At 47.2% G+C, this 21,008-nt stretch overlaps 2 protein-coding genes across 7 annotated transcripts in view; one reads left to right on the top strand and one right to left on the bottom strand.

Annotated features, from left to right (window-relative positions):
• NRAP (nebulin related anchoring protein) overlaps window positions 1-13,780 on the top strand; it is a 66,473-nt gene extending 52,693 nt beyond the window's left edge. For 5 of the 6 annotated variants that reach the window (XM_063102012.1, XM_063102013.1, XM_063102014.1 and 2 more), the window contains 7 exons: window positions 4,759-4,863; window positions 5,631-5,729; window positions 7,014-7,118; window positions 10,365-10,472; window positions 11,756-12,067; window positions 12,814-12,945; window positions 13,517-13,780. In XM_063102012.1, coding sequence (XP_062958082.1) covers window positions 4,759-4,863; window positions 5,631-5,729; window positions 7,014-7,118; window positions 10,365-10,472; window positions 11,756-12,067; window positions 12,814-12,945; window positions 13,517-13,621 — 966 coding nt within the window. In that variant the 3' untranslated portion in view covers window positions 13,622-13,780. The remainder of the gene's footprint in view (window positions 1-4,758; window positions 4,864-5,630; window positions 5,730-7,013; window positions 7,119-10,364; window positions 10,473-11,755; window positions 12,068-12,813; window positions 12,946-13,516) is intronic. The other variant, XM_063102016.1, reaches the window with a different exon arrangement.
• A 429-nt stretch (window positions 13,781-14,209) lies between these two features.
• HABP2 (hyaluronan binding protein 2) overlaps window positions 14,210-21,008 on the bottom strand; it is a 31,609-nt gene continuing 24,810 nt past the window's right edge. The window contains exons 10-14 of the mRNA XM_063103431.1: window positions 20,676-20,931; window positions 19,437-19,579; window positions 18,520-18,654; window positions 16,419-16,564; window positions 14,210-14,374 (exon numbers count right to left, since the gene is read on the bottom strand). Coding sequence (XP_062959501.1) covers window positions 14,210-14,374; window positions 16,419-16,564; window positions 18,520-18,654; window positions 19,437-19,579; window positions 20,676-20,931 — 845 coding nt within the window. The remainder of the gene's footprint in view (window positions 14,375-16,418; window positions 16,565-18,519; window positions 18,655-19,436; window positions 19,580-20,675; window positions 20,932-21,008) is intronic.

Genomic DNA, 21,008 nt, shown 5'->3' with positions numbered 1-21,008 from the left:
TCAGACAAGGCCTCTTCAAGCCTTGGACATGGTCTTGATGACATGGGACCTGGGATGTGGTAATGATGACGATGGGATGGTGGCCAGTACTTATGGGAGATACATAGTGTGGCAGACCCTGTACCACCCATCGTCTCTAGGCCCATGACAACCCTACAAAGAAGAGGCTGTCATTTTAGAACATAACCCACGGCACCATTTTCACATTAACCCTTATCATCTATGTCAGTGTTTCTCAACTTCAGCACCTTTGGCATTTTAGGCAGGCAATTCTTTGTTGTGGGGGCCTGACCTGTGCACTGTGGGATATTTAGCAACATCCCTGGTCTCTATCCTCCAGGTGCTCATAGCAGCCCCCAAGTGTGACAACCAATATTTGTCTCCAAATATTGCCAGATGTCCCTGGGGGACAAAATTATTTCTGATTGAGAATTCAGTTTTCTGTTGAGAACTGGTCTATGTGAAGCACTTAGCACAATGCCTGGAAATGCATTCCAGCATTTCCAATGCCTGGTCCTGGAAATGCTGGAATAAGTATTAGCTGTTTTAATACATTCCCTACACCAACCTCCCAGCTCTGGTGGCCCTCAGGGCAGTGACTACTGTTAGTTTAATTATATGTAGCAATAAGTGGGGTATGATAAACACAATAATTAATTATTAATTATTATAATAATGATTTCATTATTAAATTCTCATTTAATTATTGGTCATGATTTATTGAAACTGCAATATCACAGGCTCACTGTCAAGAAGAATGTGGAGTAGGGTGAGTTCATCTGGTCCCCACAAAGGGAATTTAGTTACTGAAGTGCCAGCCCAGGTCCCACTTACAAAGTCCTTCCATTTGTTAGAAGGTGATCCCAAGGTCCCCAAGAACAGCTTATAGCATGACTGTCTGGTGCCCAACCAGGGACCCTCTTGTCAATGACCTATTTCTTAGGAGAAGAGAAACTTTCTAGGATAAGACAGGCCCCTGAGGAAGATCGCAGGCCACCTGGGAAAGGTCAGGGGGGCCGAGTTGGGAGTCAGAAGATGTGAGTTGGAAACGCAGCTTTGCTGTTTGCTGGCTGAGTGTCCCCGGGCATGTGCTTTTCTTCCTAGGTCTCCATCTCTCCAGTGGAAAAGCAAAGAGGTTTGATTTGATCCATAATCTCAGGCCTTGAGCATTCAAGGGAAAATGTTTTTTTTTTTCAAATGGTGGGATCAATGTAATATCAAATTTTATTTTACTAAATAAGGAAAAAGAAAAAAGAAACTCAGCACTACCCGAAGCTATCATTTACGTAACTGTTATTACTGAAAAGAAAGAAAATTTCAAAGTTAAAATTTTAAATTTTTATGTTAACTTTTAAAAAACAGTAGAGAGGGGCCAACCCCGTGGCTCACTCGGGAGAGTGCGGCGCTGGGAGCGCCGAGGCTGCGGGTTCGGATCCTATATAGGGATGGCCGGTGCGCTCACTGGCTGAGCGCGGTGCGGGCGACACCAAGCCAAGGGTTGCGATCCCCTTACCGGTCATGAAAAAAAAAAAAAAAAAAAAAACCAGTAGAGAGAGACATAGCCTATAAAGAAGAGTCCTTCCCAAGAAATGGTAGTTGGAAATCTTATAATGACATTTTAAAAACAGGATATCTACTACATTTTTGAATGCTAAGAAGTCATTGCTTAAAATTTAAATTACCATATGATGCTGCATACATTGTTTATTTAAACTATAAATTGGTTAATTTGGAAGTCTGGATTCCAAGATACTATGAACAGTAGACTACCGGAATGTCCAGTTGGTCTGACACGTCAGCCTTATTGCACTCATTATCAAAAATCCAACAGCACGTGGTATATGATGTAGAAAAGGAAACAAAGGCTCAACTGGGGCTCACTCAGTGCAGCAGTCTGGGAAGTTCCCTCATCTGAGCAGTCCCCACCCAGGCCAGAAAGAAAGCTTTAGGTGGGGCCAAGAGATGCTCACCCCTGGGGTTCAGCTCCTCAAGGCCACCATTGCCCATGTTGTGCCCTAGTCCCAGAGGCCTCAGGAACCCCCCTGAGATGCATTCCCTGGCCCAGGCCATGCCCACCATAGGTGGGCGCTAGTTCCACCACCTCTTTGGTCATTTTTAAGTCTGCTGTCCCATGTTCCCTCCATGGTTTCCCACTGGGATTGCCGGGGTTGCTGAAAATCATGTGCAGGGATTGTCCTGGGGACAGCTGTGGCCCCACCTTCTACAGCTGTGTGCCTCAGGTAGACCCTTAAGCTCTGCAGGCTTCAGTGTCCACATCAGAAGAAACAACAGTAACAACAGCCAAACTTTATGGAATGTTTACCCTGGGCCAAGCATTAGGTTAGATATTTTGCACAAATATCTCATTTAATATCTAGGGGGGTACTAGTATTCTTCCTATCTTCCAGATGTGGCAATGAGGCAGGCATAATGTAACTTGGCCCAGGCCACAAGCTGGCAGGGAAATGACTTGTTCAAGACCTTACACCTCGTAAGAGGCGCAGCAGGTCTTCCAGCTCTTGTCCCATGAATTCTGGTTCAGTCTCTGGCTTCCCCAAGTGGCTGGATCATGAACCTAGGTGCTCTGGCTCCTGAATCCGTTCTCTTGACCACTACCAACCTGGTCTGCCCAGAAGACAGCAGCTGACAGCTCTTCTGAGTCCCGACTATCACTTGAACACCAAAGTTATTCTGTGGGTGAGGATAGAACCCCTCCTTTGCAGGATGGTATGAGCGCTAAGTGAGAAAATGGGTCTAAAGCAAACCCCACCCCACACAGGGTAGTGACTATAATGTTTCTTATTAATATGACAAATATGTCCCTTCCCCCAGTCACCTCCTGGGCTCAAATGTGCACATTGTTCCTGCGTTAGAACTAAGAGCCTGAGAAAGGCAGTAGCTCACAACACGGTGCTTCAAAATGGGGTGCCGGGACACCCCATGTATGAATCTGAATGTGGCTTCTAGAACTTAGTGTATGTAAGGGGCAAGAGCAAGTATGTGCCATTTGGGGAAGACAGATTCACTGGGCAGAGTGGGAAGGTCTCTCATTATCTTAGATTTCTTCTTCCAAACCATCTTTGGGCTGCTGATGCTTCTTGACCCCCCTCCACCTACCCTCTTTTATTATGAAGTCTGGGGCATGTTTGTTGTTTTTAGGGTCTGCGTGAATAGTCAAAGCTGGGCTGGGAGCTGGGATATCAATAGACAATCCATTTATAAGAGTCTGAGGCACAGTCAGATCTTTGGGGAACCTGCATCTTGCTTTCTGACTTACCTGCGATCGTACTGCTCAGCTCAACAAAAGGCAAGTTGAAAGAGTGCTCCCCACTTCATCTCGCTTATGAAAGGAGCAAGGCCTGGCTGTGAAGAGGCCCTGTAGGATTATTCTCTCCAACTTAGAAATTTATCCAATTTTCTCTGTTCTTTATCAGAGTGGAAGGCAAAAGCTTTGCCGGTGTAGACTGAAAGATCGCAGTATAAAAAGCAATCTTACTGACATGGGGTTTTGAAACCTGCTCCCAAGCCTGAGTGATGTCTCCCTTCACCAGGTGGAAGCAGAGTCGAATTTGCACAGGGGCATTAACCAGCAGACAGTAGATCAGAAACGGACCCTCTTTGAGGCCAGCTGTGAGGAACGCTGTGAATCCTGAAATGAAAGAAAACTAAAAAGGCCGAGAGGCTGATTTCTGGAGTGGTATTTTACGTTACAGCAGAGCTTATATCTAAATTAGAGAAATGCCATCAACTTCGTTTAAATCCAAATTTCAGATTTCCATAGAGAGGCTTTTTCCACCTTTAAAAATGCCTAATTTCCATAAAGAGAAGAAAAGCATTCAGGCGACTGTCTCATCATAGGTAATGGTGGGCTGATCAAGGAATAGTAATAAGATTCAACGTTTTAGGAGGCTCCTAATTAGACCCATGTTTTTAAACACCCTTATTATTCTCTCCCAGTAATAATGCTGTAGTCCTAATCTTTTGAGCCCTCAAAATGGAGAAAGAGGATAAGCCTTAGCCCATTTTGCAATATAAGCAAATCATAATGAGGAACAGTGGGAGGAGAGGGTAAACTGAGGCATGAAAAGATTAAAATGGTTTACTCGCGATTAGCTGGTTGTATCTAAGTTTGTTCCAGTTTTTAAAGTCCTGCTGTAATTGACTCCCTGCCTTGCTACCACTACCACAAGAACATAAATCTAACTTAAAGAGTGGTTGTTGTCCCTGAGTGCTCTCAGGTGTTTTCATGAGAACAGAGGGGTTGCTATGACCTTCAAGTATTACAGAGAGAAACTGAGTCACATTTTGGCAAGGCGATTTGCTCTGAGTCACAGCAGGTTTGATCCAGAGCTCAAAACCCTTTTGTCAACTGAACAGTGTGTAGAGTGTTTCTATTTAGGCAGGCAGTGGATGGCCTCACTGGCAGAATGAAACAAAACAGTCCCAATGGATGCTTGGATTTGGGCACATGGCTCAGCTCTTTCTTTAAGTGATCATTCGCATAGGTCATTATCTTATTCTTCAAGTCCTGCCAATTCACTGGTGGGGCCTTCTTGTATCTTGTGCATGATCCATTTAATTCCTGGTGGAATTTACAAATCCAAACAGTTTGATTTGATGACATACCAAGTGCACTCCCAATGAAGATGTTGAGATGTTGTGATGAAGCATTATTACAAATGCAGAATCTTCCTGAAATTCCCTAATAGTCTTAGGCACTCTCCTAATAAATCACAGCCCCTGATTTTCTTCCTGCAGTTGCGCTACAAGTCAGACCTGATTGGCATGAAGGGGACAGGATGGCTGGCGCTGAGATCCCCACAGATGGAGAGCGCAAAGAAGGCTGGAGAACTCATCAGCGAGGTACCACCGTCTGTCCATACTACACCAGCAAGGGCAACCTAACCTTTCCCTTTACGTTTATGGAGTTGAGATCTCAAGAGGGCTCATGGCCACTAGACCCCCAGTGTTTTTCTGGGGCCATTTGCAACCAAACCCAAGACAGAATGAGATTTCCCTCCAAATGAGTTCACCCATGGGCAGCTAGAGGCATAATGTATTAGAAGGTTCTCAATAAATACATTATGTACAATTATGATCTAAACTGGCCCATTATTTCCATGGGGGGGAGTGTGCCACTCACCTACTGAGCTTACTCAGTATCCAAAGGTTGTCTGATTTCAGATGGTGTGAAAAGTTGCAGGGATAGTTACATCACCTGAACTCCCCACTGTATTGACGGCCTGATCCCTGCCCTGGAGTCCCCTTGAGGCTGACACTGTTGTCTTCAGCTTGTTCATAACAGAACTAATGTGGACAGGGTCTGAGCAGGGCCACACTGCTCAATCCTCTCCCCTTCCCTGAATTCCTTTATTGTGAGGAGCCATGGTATTCTGTAGCCTCTTTCTTCAAGAGAGTAAATACCTGTAAAATGTTCCTTACCACAGAGCAGCTTGGATCTTTTTCATACTCTTGAAGGTTAGAAGGTTAGGTGCCCAGAAGAAGAGAGATGGGTTTTCCAATAATGTCATTGGCACATTGGGTACTGAGAAGGTGGGGTAAAGATGCATCCAGAAAGATGCATGATATTTGACTGTGTTTCATGGGAATCTTTTTTTTTCCTCTTGTAGACCAAATATCGTAAAAAACCAGAGAGCATCAAGTTTACTACGGTGGTTGACTCCCCAGACCTGGTTCATGCCAAGAACAGCTACCTGCACTGCAGCGAGGTGGGTTCTTCCTCATTATTCTGCTGCTCAGTGGTCAGTGCTTAGGAACACAGGCTCTGGAGGGATGTTAGTGCAAACCTTCCATCCACTACCTGAATGATCTCGGGCTGGCTACTAATCTCTTCTAACTTCAGTTCCCTTGTTCTAAGAAAGTGGGGTGGGGGAATAGCGATAACAATCATTTCATAGGATTAAGTGAATTAAATGAGAATTAAGTAAATAAAAGCACATAAAGCTTTTATTATAGTACCTGGAACATAATAAATTCTCAATAAATGCCACTTATTATGGTTCGATTCATAATCATAATGATAATAACACCAAGTATTATTGATGATCCCTTACTAAACACTAGATCAGATACATTTTCACTGCTGATAGGTGGCAATGGAATTTTAAAAGCTTAATATAACCCAGTTAGGGGAAAAAAAAAAAAAAAGCTATCTTCAAAGCTTCTTTCTGCTTTTACTCTCTGTATAATTTTGCCCCATTTTCTCTCTCCTGTATTAATTTCAAGGAATAGGATATCACATGCTTTTTTCCTGAAATTGTCAAGGGACTCAATTCTACACGGACAGTGACAAAGCTGACCCCATCCTCACAAGAGCCCAAATACTTTACTGACCGACTCTTGTTTCCAAAGCCAAAATTGAATATTATAGTTTCTAAAAATTGAAACTCAAACACTTCCTAAAATTGTTTGCAATTCTTACATTACTGTTCTAAAAATAGCAACCAAGAAAATGCTTGAGTTTTAAAATTGTGTCTTCCTGGGGCCCAGGTAGTCTATGAAAACTTTAATTTCTTGAACACCTCTTAAGGCATTTTATAATTTTTTTAAAAAAAGACTTATTAGCTGTGTGTCTTATTATCATCATCATTAATATTACTGTTACTGCTATTATTAAATGACAAAGGCACTGAGGCTATTTCTTGTTACTAGTAAAAAACATATCCAATGCTCGGTTGCAAAGATTCTCTGAAATACCCACACATCTTAGACTGCATAAAACATGCAGGTATGGCCAACCAGGGTGTTGGTTTGTGGCCCATTTGGAGCAGATCTTGATGAATATTTTTAACAGGGTCTATTTAAAACCAGCCCCTCCCACCCGGTCCTGGTCAAGTGGGTACCTTTCATCAAATGTGGGCTCTGGAGGGATACCCTCCGTGGGCAGGGCTGCACTCCACTCCGTCCAGTGGGAACTCGAGTGGGAGGGGCAGGAAAGAGAATCAGCGGCTTTTCACCTGTGGTTTCAGCAAGTGATCCTGTCTTACCCACAGCGCCTGTACAGGTTGGGGGATGCAGAATCCCTGCACAGATACACCCTGATCCCTGACCACCCGGATTTCACCCGAGCCCGCCTCAATGCACTGCATCTGAGTGATGTAAGTGAACCAGTGGTTCATATGGTGTGTGCCTGTTTTTATAAAATTATCTGTGCCTAAAGTGGATTTTATATGTTTTTAAAAAAGTCTTAGGGAAGAGGAATTGGAATGGAAAGAACACTGGACTGTGAGTGGGACAAACTGCATGTGTGTCATTCAGTCACTTTCCTCCCTGGGCCTCAGTTTCCTCATCTGTAAAATGGAATGGGGCTGAGGTTCTTTCCAGCTCTAAAATTCTGATTCTGGACACTGCTGCAAGGACTTCCTCAGTCACATGCTGGGTAGTGGTCTCTTGGCCTTGCAGGTGTGACACCTGCTATTTGTTTCCCGGGCCCCTCTCCTTAGCCATTCAGAGGAGCGTAACTGTGGCGATAGAGCAGCGCTATCCCACCCCACAGTTTGGAAAGATGCTGCAACTGTAGCCCGTCCCATCCAAATGCAGCTTACCCCTTTGTGCATGGGACTGTGGCCTCCGACACTTTAGTGTCCCTTGGACGTGTGCCCTTTGTGTGCATAACCAAGATGCTGTTTCCTAAGCCTGGGCTTGTTGTTAGCAGGGGTTGGAGGCCCCTGGTTGTAATAGAATAGGCGGCCGCTCAGCCAGCAAAGCTGTGATCCTCGGATAACAGGTAGAGAGGCGGTGGAATCAAAAGACACTGTCAGATCAGAATAACACAGGCTGAGTGTGTCGGCCTGGGGCAGCGCGGGGCCTCCCAGAGGCTGGCCATTCTTCCCTCCCTGGCCTGGCCATTGTGTCCTGGGGCTCCATGCAGATCAACAGCTGCTACCGTTCACCCCAGAGGTGGCTGCCTCACAGGGGTTGACGAGAGGCGCCTTCTAGTTAGCGTGTGTATTAGTTTGTTGCGTTTGTAAAGCCCTGTGGGATCCCACGCGGTGAATGCAATGGTGCTTTGTAAATATGAGTTATTAGGACCATTTGATGCTTTTGAGGGATGTGCGAGGGATAATTTTAGAACAGCAGCTCTGGTGGGCTGACCTCCATCTGGGGAAGCAGGACCTCCCCCTCAGCAGAGCTTGCACAAAACATCCGTCTCATTAACGCTTCAAGGATGGGGGAAGGCAAGGCCTCCATTTGAGGAACTATTGGAAGCCCAGAGCTGTGGACACTGGGATAAAACTGCCAGTTCGTTGGGGACCCAGCCTAAGGACAGCCACCCCAGGTTGGTGACCGAAGCGTCTTCCCTCTTACAAGGTACACCAGTGGGCAGAGTCCTGGAGCTGAAATTAGCTGCCAGGGTATGCGGAGATGGAGAACTCGTGAACCTCCCTTGAAAGAGCGCTTCTTCAGGGCGTGTGGAATACACACAGTTGGATCAAGTGCTCTGTGAGGAAGATGTGGAGGCAGAGTGACCTTCCTGGGCAAAGAAAGCCACTGAGATGTGTAAGGCAGCCGAAATAACTAAAAATCAAATGGCTCTAATGTGTGAGGATGAGGAAAAAACTGTGCCCACTGTGACAAAGAAGAGGAAAGCCCAGGGCTCCAAGTCAAAGAGCCTACGGAATCTAAAGACTCCCAGTGGCAAGGCAAAAACCTCAAGAGAACAAAAACATTCAGGGAGGAAGTGATCACAACCAAGCAAACAGTGGACAGGGAGAAGTTACCAGAAGGAAAGGAGTCAGTGCATTGGGGAGAACTCCAATTTGGGCCATGCTCTCTAGTTGACAGTGAGTTGCAGACTTGGAAGCTGGGGTGCATTGGACACTCAAATGGGGTGACATTGGAATTTGGTGTTGTGTGAAGTTTGGTGTCATTAACCATCCCAGATCTCATGGAGAGACTCTCATTGGGAAGGCACTGCATCCCCTTACAGGGCGTGGTTTGGGTTTTGACTCTCTTTGATACTCTAATGTTTGTGGGGTCACCAGAAGAGGAGGCACAGTGCTAAAGGGGATTGTTGTTCTGTCTTTATCTGAACATTTTTCCCCAATCTTTCATATCTTTCAGTCCTAACAGCTAAACTCAGCAGTGACCCAGTAAATGTAATCATTTGGGCTCTGTGTGTGCTCCATCAATTAGGTAATCATCCCAGCGATGATTGGTTCTGTATCTCCAGGGCCCAACATAGCAGGGGTTTGACTCATGGTTTGTGGTGTTGGATGTTGGAGTTGAGGTGCTGAAGGCGATGATGATAGACTTCAGTACATAGAAGTGATGAGATCCACCATGCTTGGCCCAAGCACTTTGGGTTCCAGGCCCAGTTGTGGGATCAGCTGCCCCTCCTCCTTTGCTTAATTCTCCCCAGTTCCCTGCAGAACAGAGCATCAGCCTCGACCTCCGTATCCAGGTGACAAAAGTAAGTTTCTTAAGGGCCCCTGATTTGCAGCAGCTCACAGAATGAGTGAGCGGCCGATGCGGTCTGGGGCTGTCACTTTGTCATCTGTCGGTGATGTGCTGTCTCCCTTCTCTGTGGATGAATAAAGGAGAGCCCTCCACTGGGATCTCCAGATGACTCCTTTCATAGAGCCATTCCCTTATCTTGAAAAAAAAAATTAGCTACATGAAGGTACAGAAGATTTTGATGCCTCTATCGGTGATGTGGCTCTACCTGAGGACTAAGAGGATATGATTACAGACTCCCAGAGGGTGTGTGAGAACAACTTGAAAAGGGAAAAAATGAAAGAGGAAGATATGAAACACATGGGTCAGGAACTCGGTCAGGTTCTCGACAATAAATTTAATTCAGGTGAAGGCTCTTCCCTCCGTGCAGGCACCAGGGTGTACACGAGATGTAGCCTGCCTCACAGTGAAGGTGTGGGACATGGCATCAAAGCCAGGCTGCAGGGCCCCCAGGACATCAGTGGAGCAAACACAGGGGAGCTGAGACCCAAGGAACAGCAATTTTTCGGTGTGTGGGAAGACACTGGGCTCTGGAACTTTGAGTCCTGGAGTCTGCAGGCTGCAAACCCAAGGCACTGAAAGAGAATGCAAAGGCAGGAAGGAGCAGGGTGGGAGTCTCTGATACCAACTGGGTGCAGCTAACAAGCCAGACCCACAGACCCCAAGCCCCACAAGAGCTGAAGCCCTTTGTGGCCAACCCCACCAGTCCCAGAGCTGGGGAGTTCCCATGATGGATGTGGAGCCGTGGGCTCTGCCATCCTGGGAACCACAAGACAGAGGGTGCATGCTTCTGAACCACCCCTGCTAAGAATCTCTGCTAAGAACCAACAACATGCAAACAGTGGAGATACTCCCTGCTTACTGCTGTTTTTGTGTTCCCAATCCAGAAAGTCTACAGAAACTCTTGGGAGCAGAGCCGAGCTGGAGGCTACGACTTCAGGCTGGATGCCATCCCGTTTCAGACCGCCCGGGCATCTAGAGAGATTGCCAGTGATGTAAGACCCCATGCATTCTTGCACCATCACTGATAGGCTTTACTCTGGTTATCCCACTTCTGTTGAAAGGCAGCCCACTGGGACCTACCAATATTGTCTCTCTCTCTATGCACCAAAATTGAACATGAATTTCAAATGAAAGAAAAAAATAGGTCTTATTTTCTAGGATCTTAACCAGAAATTTTGGACTGGGGAGGATTATATTCCCACTCCTACTCTTGTAAGAGAGACACTCAAAAGTTGATGTACGAGTACAATCAACATATGATTGCTTTATTGATTTGCAGTAAACAGACTTCTTTGGGCTGAAGTGCAGTGTGCTAGGGTAGAGAGATTGGGTTTTTGCTGTAGGTTGACTTGAGCTCAAATCCTGGCTCCATCACTTAGGAACTGGCTGCATGTCTTGGGCACGTTATTTAAATTTTCTGAACTCAAATGTCTACATCTATGAAATAGGAATTCTGTCTCCTAGGATTGATGTAGAAATGAAGGCAAAATGGTATGCAGTTTCTGGCACATAGCAGTGTCCAAAACATTACGGCTGTTATTATAGAAGAGGAGGGTGCTGTTAACTAGACAAATGCTCCTCAGTGCTAGACATGGGCTCACCTGTGAACGGTTTCTTGCTGGTCCACAATGAGTTAGGTACCACAATCAAGAGCAAGCATTTTTAGAAATGTTTTGTAACAATTAGACATTGCAACATTTAAGCATGTGATTGGTGGACTCATGGAACAGGGTAAGGCCAATTGGGTTATCAAATACATATGGTACTACTACCTACTAATCACATGCAGTGGGCCAAATATTGGTCTTTGATGCACTGGAAATGAAAAAGCAAAGCAAATGAAACTGGTCCTTCACTAGAGATGGTTTGAGGAGCACTGGACTAGGACCCTGGAAGCTGGAAGGGATCTCAGGAGAAGCCGCTGCTGTGAGAATGGGCAACTTCTCTTCCTGTTGGAGTGGTAATTACAGCACCTGTAGCCACTACTCGGTAGGCAGGAACCAGCGCTGGACATGAAGCTCAGCCCCCATCTCGTTAATCCTCTCTACCTCCCATGGGATGGCAATCATTCTTCCATTTTATCAGATGGGGAGACTGAGGCTCAGAGACTCAGGAACTGGCCCAAAGCCATACAGCTAGATCTGCCTGAATCCAATGCCTGTGTCCTTAGCCCACTGTTGACGTCCTGTTGAGGACATGGGCTGGCTCTATATGTGAGGCTGGCCCCAGAGGGGAGGTGTGCTCCCATGACCACCTCTGCTCCTCTGACTTGCAGTTTCGGTACAAAGAGGCCTTCCTGCGGGATCGGGGCATGCAGATTGGGTACCGCAGCATCAACGATGACCCGAGGATGAAGCATTTCCTCAACGTTGGCAGACTGCAGAGTGACAATGAGTACAAGAAGGACTTTGCCCAGAGTCGGTCCCGGTTCCACTGCCGTGCAGACCAGCCTGGCTTCCTCCAGGCCAAGAGGAGCCAGCAACTGGCCAGCGATGTGCATTACAGGCAGCCCCTGCCCCAGCCAACCTGCGACCCAGAGCAGCTGGGCCTGAAGCATGCACAGAAGGCCCACCAGCTGCAGAGTGATGTGAGCCACAGTCACCTGCCTCGCCGAGGCCCTTCCTAAGACATGGCCATAACCCCATGTTCCATGTTCCTTTCTGGGGAGAACTGGGCTGTGTAAGATCCAAGACACCTACCACTGAACTATAACTACCATTTCTCAAGTCTCGACTGTGGGCCAGCCTCTGTGCCAAATGCTTTCAAGCATTGTGCTCTATAGCCCTCACAATAACCCCAGTACTGCCCCATTTTACAGATGAGGAAAACTAGGTTCAGAGAGGTTAAGTAATTTTCTCAAGATCACACAGCAAATAAGTGGCAGACCTGGGATATGAACCCCATTTGGTTGGATATGAGAGCCCAAGCTCTTGATCACTATTCTGTACTGTTTCTAAAGGCTCTTAGTTGTTACCTACTCCAGCCCTGTACTTTCCCTGGGATGAAACTGAAGCCCAGAGAAGGGAAGCGATTTACCTAAGGCCACAGAGCAAGTTAAAGTAGGAGCTCAGACTTGAGCAGGTGTCCCCACCCTTCACCCCCATTGCAGCTCCCATTACTTGAATGGGAAGATGCAAGGCCTGGCTCAAAGTGCATTGGGTCGTCCATGCCAGCGAGCTCCTGCTTAGAGATGAATTTTCCCCCTTTATTCTGGCTTCACTGACAACAACATAGTCCCCATCTCACGGAAGCCTTTTTAATCTTATTCACTCGAAGGTCAAATAACTCCAAACCCTGCTGACATATTCCTCTTGCTTCCCTCCTTCCTCCAAGGTCAAGTACAAATCAGACTTGAACCTGACCAGAGGTGTTGGCTGGACTCCTCCTGGCTCCTACAAAGTGGAAATGGCTCGGCGGGCTGCAGAACTGGCCAACGCAAGGGGCCTGGGTCTCCGGGGGGCTTACGTGAGTATCAAGCTGCAAACCCACCCGGCTTGCAAGGCCACGGGGAAAGGCAAACTCATTGTTTCTTTTCAAAGTTTATTTTTGGCCAAAGGTCAGCTGGCTCTAAAGAAGTGTGAAATGCAGCTCGGGCAAGGTGCCTAATTTCATGGGTCTGCGATGACCAGGCAGATGACACATAGGTTAAACTTCCTGCAGGGGCTTCTCTGAAGTCACAGCCATTAGTTCTGCAGAGGCAAACCTACCGGGGCTACATCAATCCCGGGCCAGGGCAGCCCAGGCTGTGCTGACTGCTTGCTTGTTACATGCTCAGAAAGGGTCAGGGACTAGCTGGCTATGACAGTCCGCATTGTGAACCCTACTTTGTTCAGAAGAAAGACGCCACGTCTAAATGAAAGATTGGCTTCACTTCTTTCTTGTTCTTGCCTTGAGGATCCTTTTCCTTGGGGAGGTGGAGGAGGGGAAAAGGAGGGGGTGTGTGAACATTTTAAAGGCTCTGGGGCCATCTCAGCTGGTCCTGTGGAGCAGGGTGAGAGCTTCGTTTTAACCCAAGGTGTATGTTTGATTTCTGCAGGGGGCGCCAGAGGCAGTGGAGACTGGTGATTATCGGAGGGGGGAGGTGAACCCAGATGCCACAGAGATTCTGCACGTCAAAAGGAAGAAGCCTCTGCTGTTGTGAGCGAGCAGCATCCACCCCAGATTCTTGAGAGAGAAGCTGGAGAGGGAGTTTGCTCGCCAGAGACATGCTTTACATGGCTTCAGTTTGGGTGAGCTGCAAAGACAGCACACCAGCCTGTCCCCAGATCTGCTTTTATTAAAGGAACACCTTTGAAAGCAAGTGGAGAGCATCGTATTTTTGTATTTTAGCCTAGACATGGAAGGCTGGTTCTGCTGAGTACCTCGAGCGTCTGGTATGGGGAGCAGAGACGCCAGGGTGACTGCACTGATGCTGGGCATTCCGTGATCCCATGTTTGCAGATGTCTGAGGTGGAGGCAGTCTCTGTGAACACTGACATTCTAGAGGGGACGACTGTTTGAAGGGAAGCAAACACAATAAATTTCATGTTGATTCTGTCCGTCCTTAGTCTCCCTGGGGAGGCAGAGGGAGCCCAAAGAGATGGTGCATGTGGGCAGCAGTTGTCTCTCCCTAGAGCTTGGACGCTCTGCTGCATGGCCTCCTGAGGCTCCGAGGGTGTCCGCTGCGGCCCACAAGACCCCCTTGTCTGGGTGTGGAGGAAGATGGGCTCTGAGGTTCAGACGCAGCCCCTTAGAAGCCATCCTCCCTGCGGATGGTGGCTTTGATCCAGTCCAGGAACTTGGTAACTTGGGTGTAGACACCTGGCTTCTTCCCACATTCCAGGCCCCAGCTCACTATCCCGTAGATGTAGTAGGAGCCATCCTTCTCACAGGTCAGAGGGCCCCCCGAGTCACCCTAGGGAAAAGAAGCGTGAGCTCAGCCTTGTGCACCAGAATCCATCTGGAGGCGCCCCTGCCTCTCTCGAGGGGATGCCAAGGTGGAGTCACCTGCCAGCTGCTGTGGCTCCTCTAGGAAGCAGTGACAAGGTTGCTCCAGGCCCCACATGACACGGGCTCTGAAGGGAGAGGAGCTAATGCCATGCTCCATCCCTGAGCCTGTGAGCACCTGGCTGAGAAGCCACAGGACTGTGGCCATGGTGCTGTGGGTAAACCCACCCTTCCTGACTCATAGTCACATGGCTGTTATGACTGTGAGTTCTCAGGGGACCTCTGGCAGCTGACCAGGGGGTGGTACCCTGTCTGGATAGATCCCTTCCAGGGCCAGCAGGCAGGAGCCAGAGGCAGCACAGCCGGGGTGTTCAATGTGGTCTATGGGGTCAGATCTGGGTCTCTACCCAAGCTCTACCGCCTACTAGCCATGTGAACTTGGGCCTCAGTTTCTCACATTGTAAACTGTGGATAGCAACAGAATCCGCACCCCCCACCCCCAATCCGAGGTTTTTGTGAGGACTAGTTGTTTGTAGAGTCCATAAACCAGTTCCTGGGTCATATGAAGCCCTCACCTGAAGTGACCAGTAGGAGGACAGTGGGAGGAGGAGGTCATTGGGGATGTGAGCCTTGGACACTCACTGCTGCTTCAGCACTACAGCTAACGGGAGCTTTACAGATGGATTCTCCCTTCCAATCTTAGCCACAACCTTACGGATCTTACAGATACATTAGTTCCATTTTATAGATCAGGTATGTGAGATTGGAGAATTTGGTGATTGATAAAGGTCACACAGTAAGAGAAAGAACCAGGTTTCAAACAACTGTCTGTTCCCAAAGCCTTCAAGTGAATCCCTTGAATTATCTAGGTGACTGAACAATCTCTTTTCTTACTCATCTTCCAGGAGCTTAGGACAAATCGCACCCATCTGCCTGTGCTCCTCCTTTGTGTATGTGACTATCGTGGCCCCTTGGGAAGGGGTCACAGTACAGCCACAAACTCTGGAGAGAATAATACTGACTTTCCATATTAAAGTAGGGTGGAGGCTAGAAAATTATTGTTGGGTCCCCTTGAAGGGAGGCTCCATCAAAGAGCTGAGAGTTGAACATGGCCATGCTGGGTTTTCTCGGACAGCTGGGAGGTTTATGAGGACAATAGGCAGAAAATTCTAAACTGAGGTGTTCTTGGGAATCTAGGAAGGAAACATCCTGTGTGGTATGATCCCTACAAAGAGAGGGACCATGGGGAGTGGACTTTGACTTGGGGCAGGGGTCTGAGGTCACTTTAGCACCAGTAGATGGGGCCACCCCCCGCCCCCTCTCCAGCAGTGTCTCTGAATCACCACAGGCCTCAGCAGCTTGGGGTTCCCAAAAGTCCTAGACTGGGGGAATGTCAGGCCCTAGGTTGGCTGTGGTCATAGAGATGCTTAGTTTGCTAGGGCTAAATCAATCTTTCTCTCTCCCCCATGCACCCATGTACACACACACACACTTAAATCCTAATGATCAGTTTAATTAATATTACTGTGAAATCTCTAGGCCTTACATCTTTCTGTTCCCTGCATACTGGGATTTTCAGACATGCTGCCCAACACTGAGGCCAGAGTCTCCACCTTCACATGTAAACACAGTGAAACAAAGTGGCAAAGGCTTTGGTGTCGCATGCACCTGGCTGTTCAAATTCCAGCCCTGCCATGTCCACCCCATTGCTATAGGCCAAGATAACCTCTGTAAGCATCTGTACAGTGGTGATAGTGACAGGCCCTTCACCAGAGTGTTGTGAGAGATGAGTCAGACAATGCAAGCCACGTGACTGCTGAGGTTATCATGCTGAGTCATCCTGGATTGACATGGATTCAGATGTGCTGAGGGACAGCTATGCCACGCCAGTGCCTTAGCACAGAGGTGGATCTCTGAATCTGGATCCCAGCCCAGTGTTCTAACAGGCCTCTGTGCCCAGTGTAATATCCTGCCAGCCCCTCCTTCTCCAAGTGTCGTTTGGAATCTCTGACCTGACAGGTGTCCTGCCCAGGTTTCTGAAGGTTTCCTGCACAAATCATGCTGTCGTCAATCATGTGGTCATAGAGTTGGCGAGAGTTGCACAGAGTGTTGGCAATCAACTTGACTTTGGCATCCAGGAGCTGGCGGGACCCTTCTCCTGTGGGGCAGAGAAAAGAATCACTACTGTGGAGACCAAGGTGGCACCCATCCCACCAGAAGGAAGCAGTAGTAAGGAGACCACTAGCTCTCAGCTTAGGAAGGAAGTTTTCTCCAGGATTTGGTCAAAAAGCCTCATCTTCTGAAGCTGTGGGCTCCCTTCCTTCAGCCTTCATCATGTCTCTGCAGACCTGAAATGCTGCACTGATCACAATGGAGCAGAATCATCTATTCCCTCTCTGTTTCCCCAACTAGACCATGAGGTCTAAGAGGGCAGGAATGGGGTCTTAATCATTTTAAAATTTCCTATTCCTCAAGAAGGGCTGGCACATAGTAGATTCTGAATGAATGAATGAATGGATGGATGATGGATGGATGGATGAAGTGCCATGGTGTACTAGATTACCTGCTTCCCAGAGCAGACACTGTCCTCCCTAAAGATAACAAAATCAATCAAAACATGTCATTGACTTTCAACGTATAGTCTTAGAACCTATTCATGAAAAAATAATTCCAACCTGAGGCCCCATAAAATTCCCATCTGAGATACCACCTTGCTGACCAGACCATACTGAGCAGAACAGAAGTCAAAAAATTTAGATGGACTACAGTGAAAATGGCTACAAAAAGAGTTTTCTGGTTGACCCTAAATCCAATTAGCCAGAAATTTCTTTTCCCAAAAGCTTCTGGAAAATTTCTATATTACATTTCACTTTTGCTACAGATTGAATTGTGTCCCCCAAGGGTCCATGTATTGGAAACTTAACCCCCACTGTGACAGTCTTAAGATGGTCTTAAGAAATCTTATTATGGTAATTAAAAGGTGGGGCCTTGAAGAGGTAATTGGACTGTGATGACTACGCCCTATGAGTGTATTAATCCATTGATGGTTTAATGGTGATCATGGGTATGGCTCTGATGGCTTTAAAAGGAGAACACATGAGAAGCTTTCTCTTTCTCAGTCTTTCTCTTCGCTCCTGCCATATTTGCCATGTGATACTCTGTGTTGCTGTAGAGCCACGACCAAGAACAAGGCCCTCACTCGATGTGTTCCCTGGACTTTGGACTTCCCAGCCTCCAAAACTGAAAGCAATAAATATTATTTCTTTACAAATTTCCCAGTTTCAGATAGTCTGTTCTAAGCAAAAGAAATGGACCGATACAACTTTCTTCATGAATGCAGACCTATTTAAAGTGACGTTTGTTTTCCTTTAAGGGCAAGATTTGGAAGGGAAGAGAAATGTATTTTGAGTATTTGGGAAAGACTTGAAATACCCTTCTGAATTTCTTTGTATTAGAGGTTATAATCTTACCAGTATTATGAGGAAGGTAACCCTTTGGTTACTTTTTTGGATAAGACCAAATCCTAGAGACAAATCAATATAGCTCAGTTTAACAAAATGTTACAGAACATCTGCTACGTAGAGATCCCTGACCGAAGTACTGTGGGAGAGACGGAGATAAGTGAGACCTGACCCCACCCGCCAGGGGCTGACTTAATGAATATCTCTATAAAATTCTGTCATCTCCTGTGACTGTGATTCCACACCTGGGAAGTAGGCATGATTACTGGGAAACTAAAACTCAGTTGTTAAGCCACAAAGCCAGGAATCTAATGCAAGTCTCTCTGGCTCTAAAGTCCATGCTCTCCCCCAGTCTATTCTCTTTCCAATCTACCTGGGGAAGGAGAGAGGTCTCCATGGATACAGGATCAATGCTTAATAAAAGTCAAGTTTCTAGGGGTATAGACTAGGGACAGATATGGATATCAGAGAACATCAGGGAAGGCTCCTTGCAGGTAGGGAGATTGAACCAGAGTTTGAACGAAGGGGCAGATGCTTTCTTTTGATAGTGCATTTTGAATGTAATGTTTATTTCAAGTTCAGGGGGCAGTTGCATTTGGCCTTTTCTTCTCTGGTTGAGGTAGGTCTCAGGAGAAGCCATGGCCAGACTCACCTGTTTCTGTAACACCCCAGCCGGAGATGTGGCACTCAGTCCCAGAGTGAAAGGGGCCATCAGGCAAACACACAGTCTTCACGTATTTCGATTCCAGAGCACAGTGACCATCCACAGGCTTTAATTTGAGCAAAGCTAGGTAGAGAGAGAGGGAAAGGGGAACGGGTGATGGTGTCATCTCTTTGTCAGAGAAGCACCAGCTTCAATGTGTTTTGGAAGGTGATCGTAGTGAAGCCCCAGCCCCCATGCCTGAAAAATTTCTTCCTTGGTCATTTCATTTTTTTAAACTTCCACCTGGGAAGGAGTAACACTTTAGGCTGAGGGTAAGAGCAAGAAATAATCATTGAATTTGAAATCATTTCTAATCCATTAAAAGAAAAAGAAAACAGGCTGTAAGAGGAAAAATAGCTATTGAAGAAGGGGGGGAGGGAGGTCTCATGAAGAGGGAAATAGGGTGCAGAACTTAGCAGCCAGTAGCTTAAGAACACCATTCCTTGTGCACCTGAGCACCCACCAGGCACCAGATGTGTCCACATGCACATCGTGTCACTTAACACACAGGAAGCTGGGAGCTGTGCATCAGTGTGCCCATCTTATAGAAGAGGAAACTGAGGCTCAGGAAGGTGACTTGGCTCCTGGCTAGCAAGTGGGAGCTGGGATTCACGGCCAAACTCTTTCTACAACACAATGTCCCTAGCATCTCTTCCCCTCCGTTTAAGAGCATGTGCCCATTCAGTCACCACACCAACACACACTCTTAAGAACTGAAAAGCCCTGGGATAAATTCTCTACCTTACAGGACCTACAAGGGATGAAAACAATCAAGAGCACCTTCCAGAACCAAACCTCAGCTTTCCATCAGGAGACAAATCCACCCAGAACACAACCCACGGGAGATCATGATAGAAGAGACTTGCCAATATCATTGTGGGGAATGTCATCTCTCTCATTGTAGTGGCTGTGCTTGAGTATCTTCTCCACCCTGAAACTCTGCTCGTGGAATTCTGGCTTCTTCAGATCCTGGTCCCCTAGCACCACTTTTAGGTGTTTGGCTTTTATGCTGCAGAGAAAATAAGATGGTCAAAAATGACCTTGGGATGCAAGAGGCTGGAGCCACCTGCTGGCTCCGCCCTGGGTAAGCAATGCAATCTTTGACAAGCCCCCAACCTTCTGCAGCCTTGGCATTGTCACCTGTCGTCTCATCTCACTCACAGAACTCTGCTGTGTGGTCCAAATAAGATAATATGGCAGACTGCCTTATTAGTGGAAGCAGGCTCCAAATGTAAGCTATAATTTTTATCCCACTTTTCCTGGGAGAACTTCCATCTCCCTGGGCCTTGCAAAAGAACAGCATTGACATCTTGAACAAATCTTCTAAAATCCAGGGGTAAGTGCTAATGTTTGCTTGCTTGACCTCTCTTGGGTCCTAGAATCCCAGATGAAATTGTTTAATAACAGGGGGACAGAAGGCCTTCAAACACCTCTAAAACCTGGGCTTCCTGGGACCAACCCTGACCATGAACTTAGGGAACTCGGAGGAGGTGAGGATTCTTCAGCTCCCCAAAAGGCACTTGTATTTCTAAGGCACACAGGAGGCCTGGCTGAAGACACCTGGCCCAGGAGGTTCATTGGTGGTGGCATCAGACAGGAGAGCATGCTATTTTTCTCTGTTTAGGGCAGGACTAAGAGGTAAAGGAAACAGTGATGTCTGGGCTCACATTCTAATCACCCACTTACTTTCCAGCAGACCTTAGGCGAGGTGCTAAGCATTCCCAAGTTCAGGGTCTTCATTCATTAAAAGGGGAAAAAAATAAATGTTTTCCCTCCAAAAATATTTACTGATCACTTGCTATGTACAAAAACCCACTCGAGGCATGGGGGATACTACAATTTATAAAGCAGGTAAATATCTCTGCCCTCCCTCAGCTTGTCTTTCAGTAAATAGTTTTGAGAATTTAAGTGTCATATAATACGTGAAATGCTCACGGTAAGCATTCTAGATGAGGTAGCTATTTCCATTTTTCATTTGGTTTTTAGGAGCCACTCTTTTGCTCTTGGAGCTAGAGCAGACCCCCTAGTCCTGCCAGGGCTATCAAGATACTACTCAGATGGGAAGGGGAGAGTCACCCCGGTCCCTGCTCCCAGTGGGCACCTACTCAGTGCAGTGGGCAGCAGTGAGCACCCAGCAGGGGTGGATCAGGGCCCCTCCACAGAAGTGGCCCTGGGGCATGGACACGGTCAGCGGCAGCAAGGTCTGCAAGGACGCCTGCCATGGGTGCTTGCCCGCTGTGCTCTTAAAGCCTCCGTAGATCCTCTTGACATTCCTCTCTGCAAGCTCAGTCTTCCCGCAGGAGTCAAAGCCCGGAATCGTGGTCAGGGGTTCTGCTGTGCTTTCCTCTTGGTTGGCAACGTCTGGGGGACACAAGAAGGAACCTCCTAGTCAGCCTCCCTCATCAGAGGTATGACTCTGAGTCCAGCAGCGAGCAAGT

This window comes from Cynocephalus volans, chromosome 7, assembly GCF_027409185.1.
Source record: "Cynocephalus volans isolate mCynVol1 chromosome 7, mCynVol1.pri, whole genome shotgun sequence".
Taxonomy (NCBI): domain Eukaryota; kingdom Metazoa; phylum Chordata; class Mammalia; order Dermoptera; family Cynocephalidae; genus Cynocephalus; species Cynocephalus volans.
This window is presented reverse-complemented; position numbering and strand designations above follow the sequence as displayed.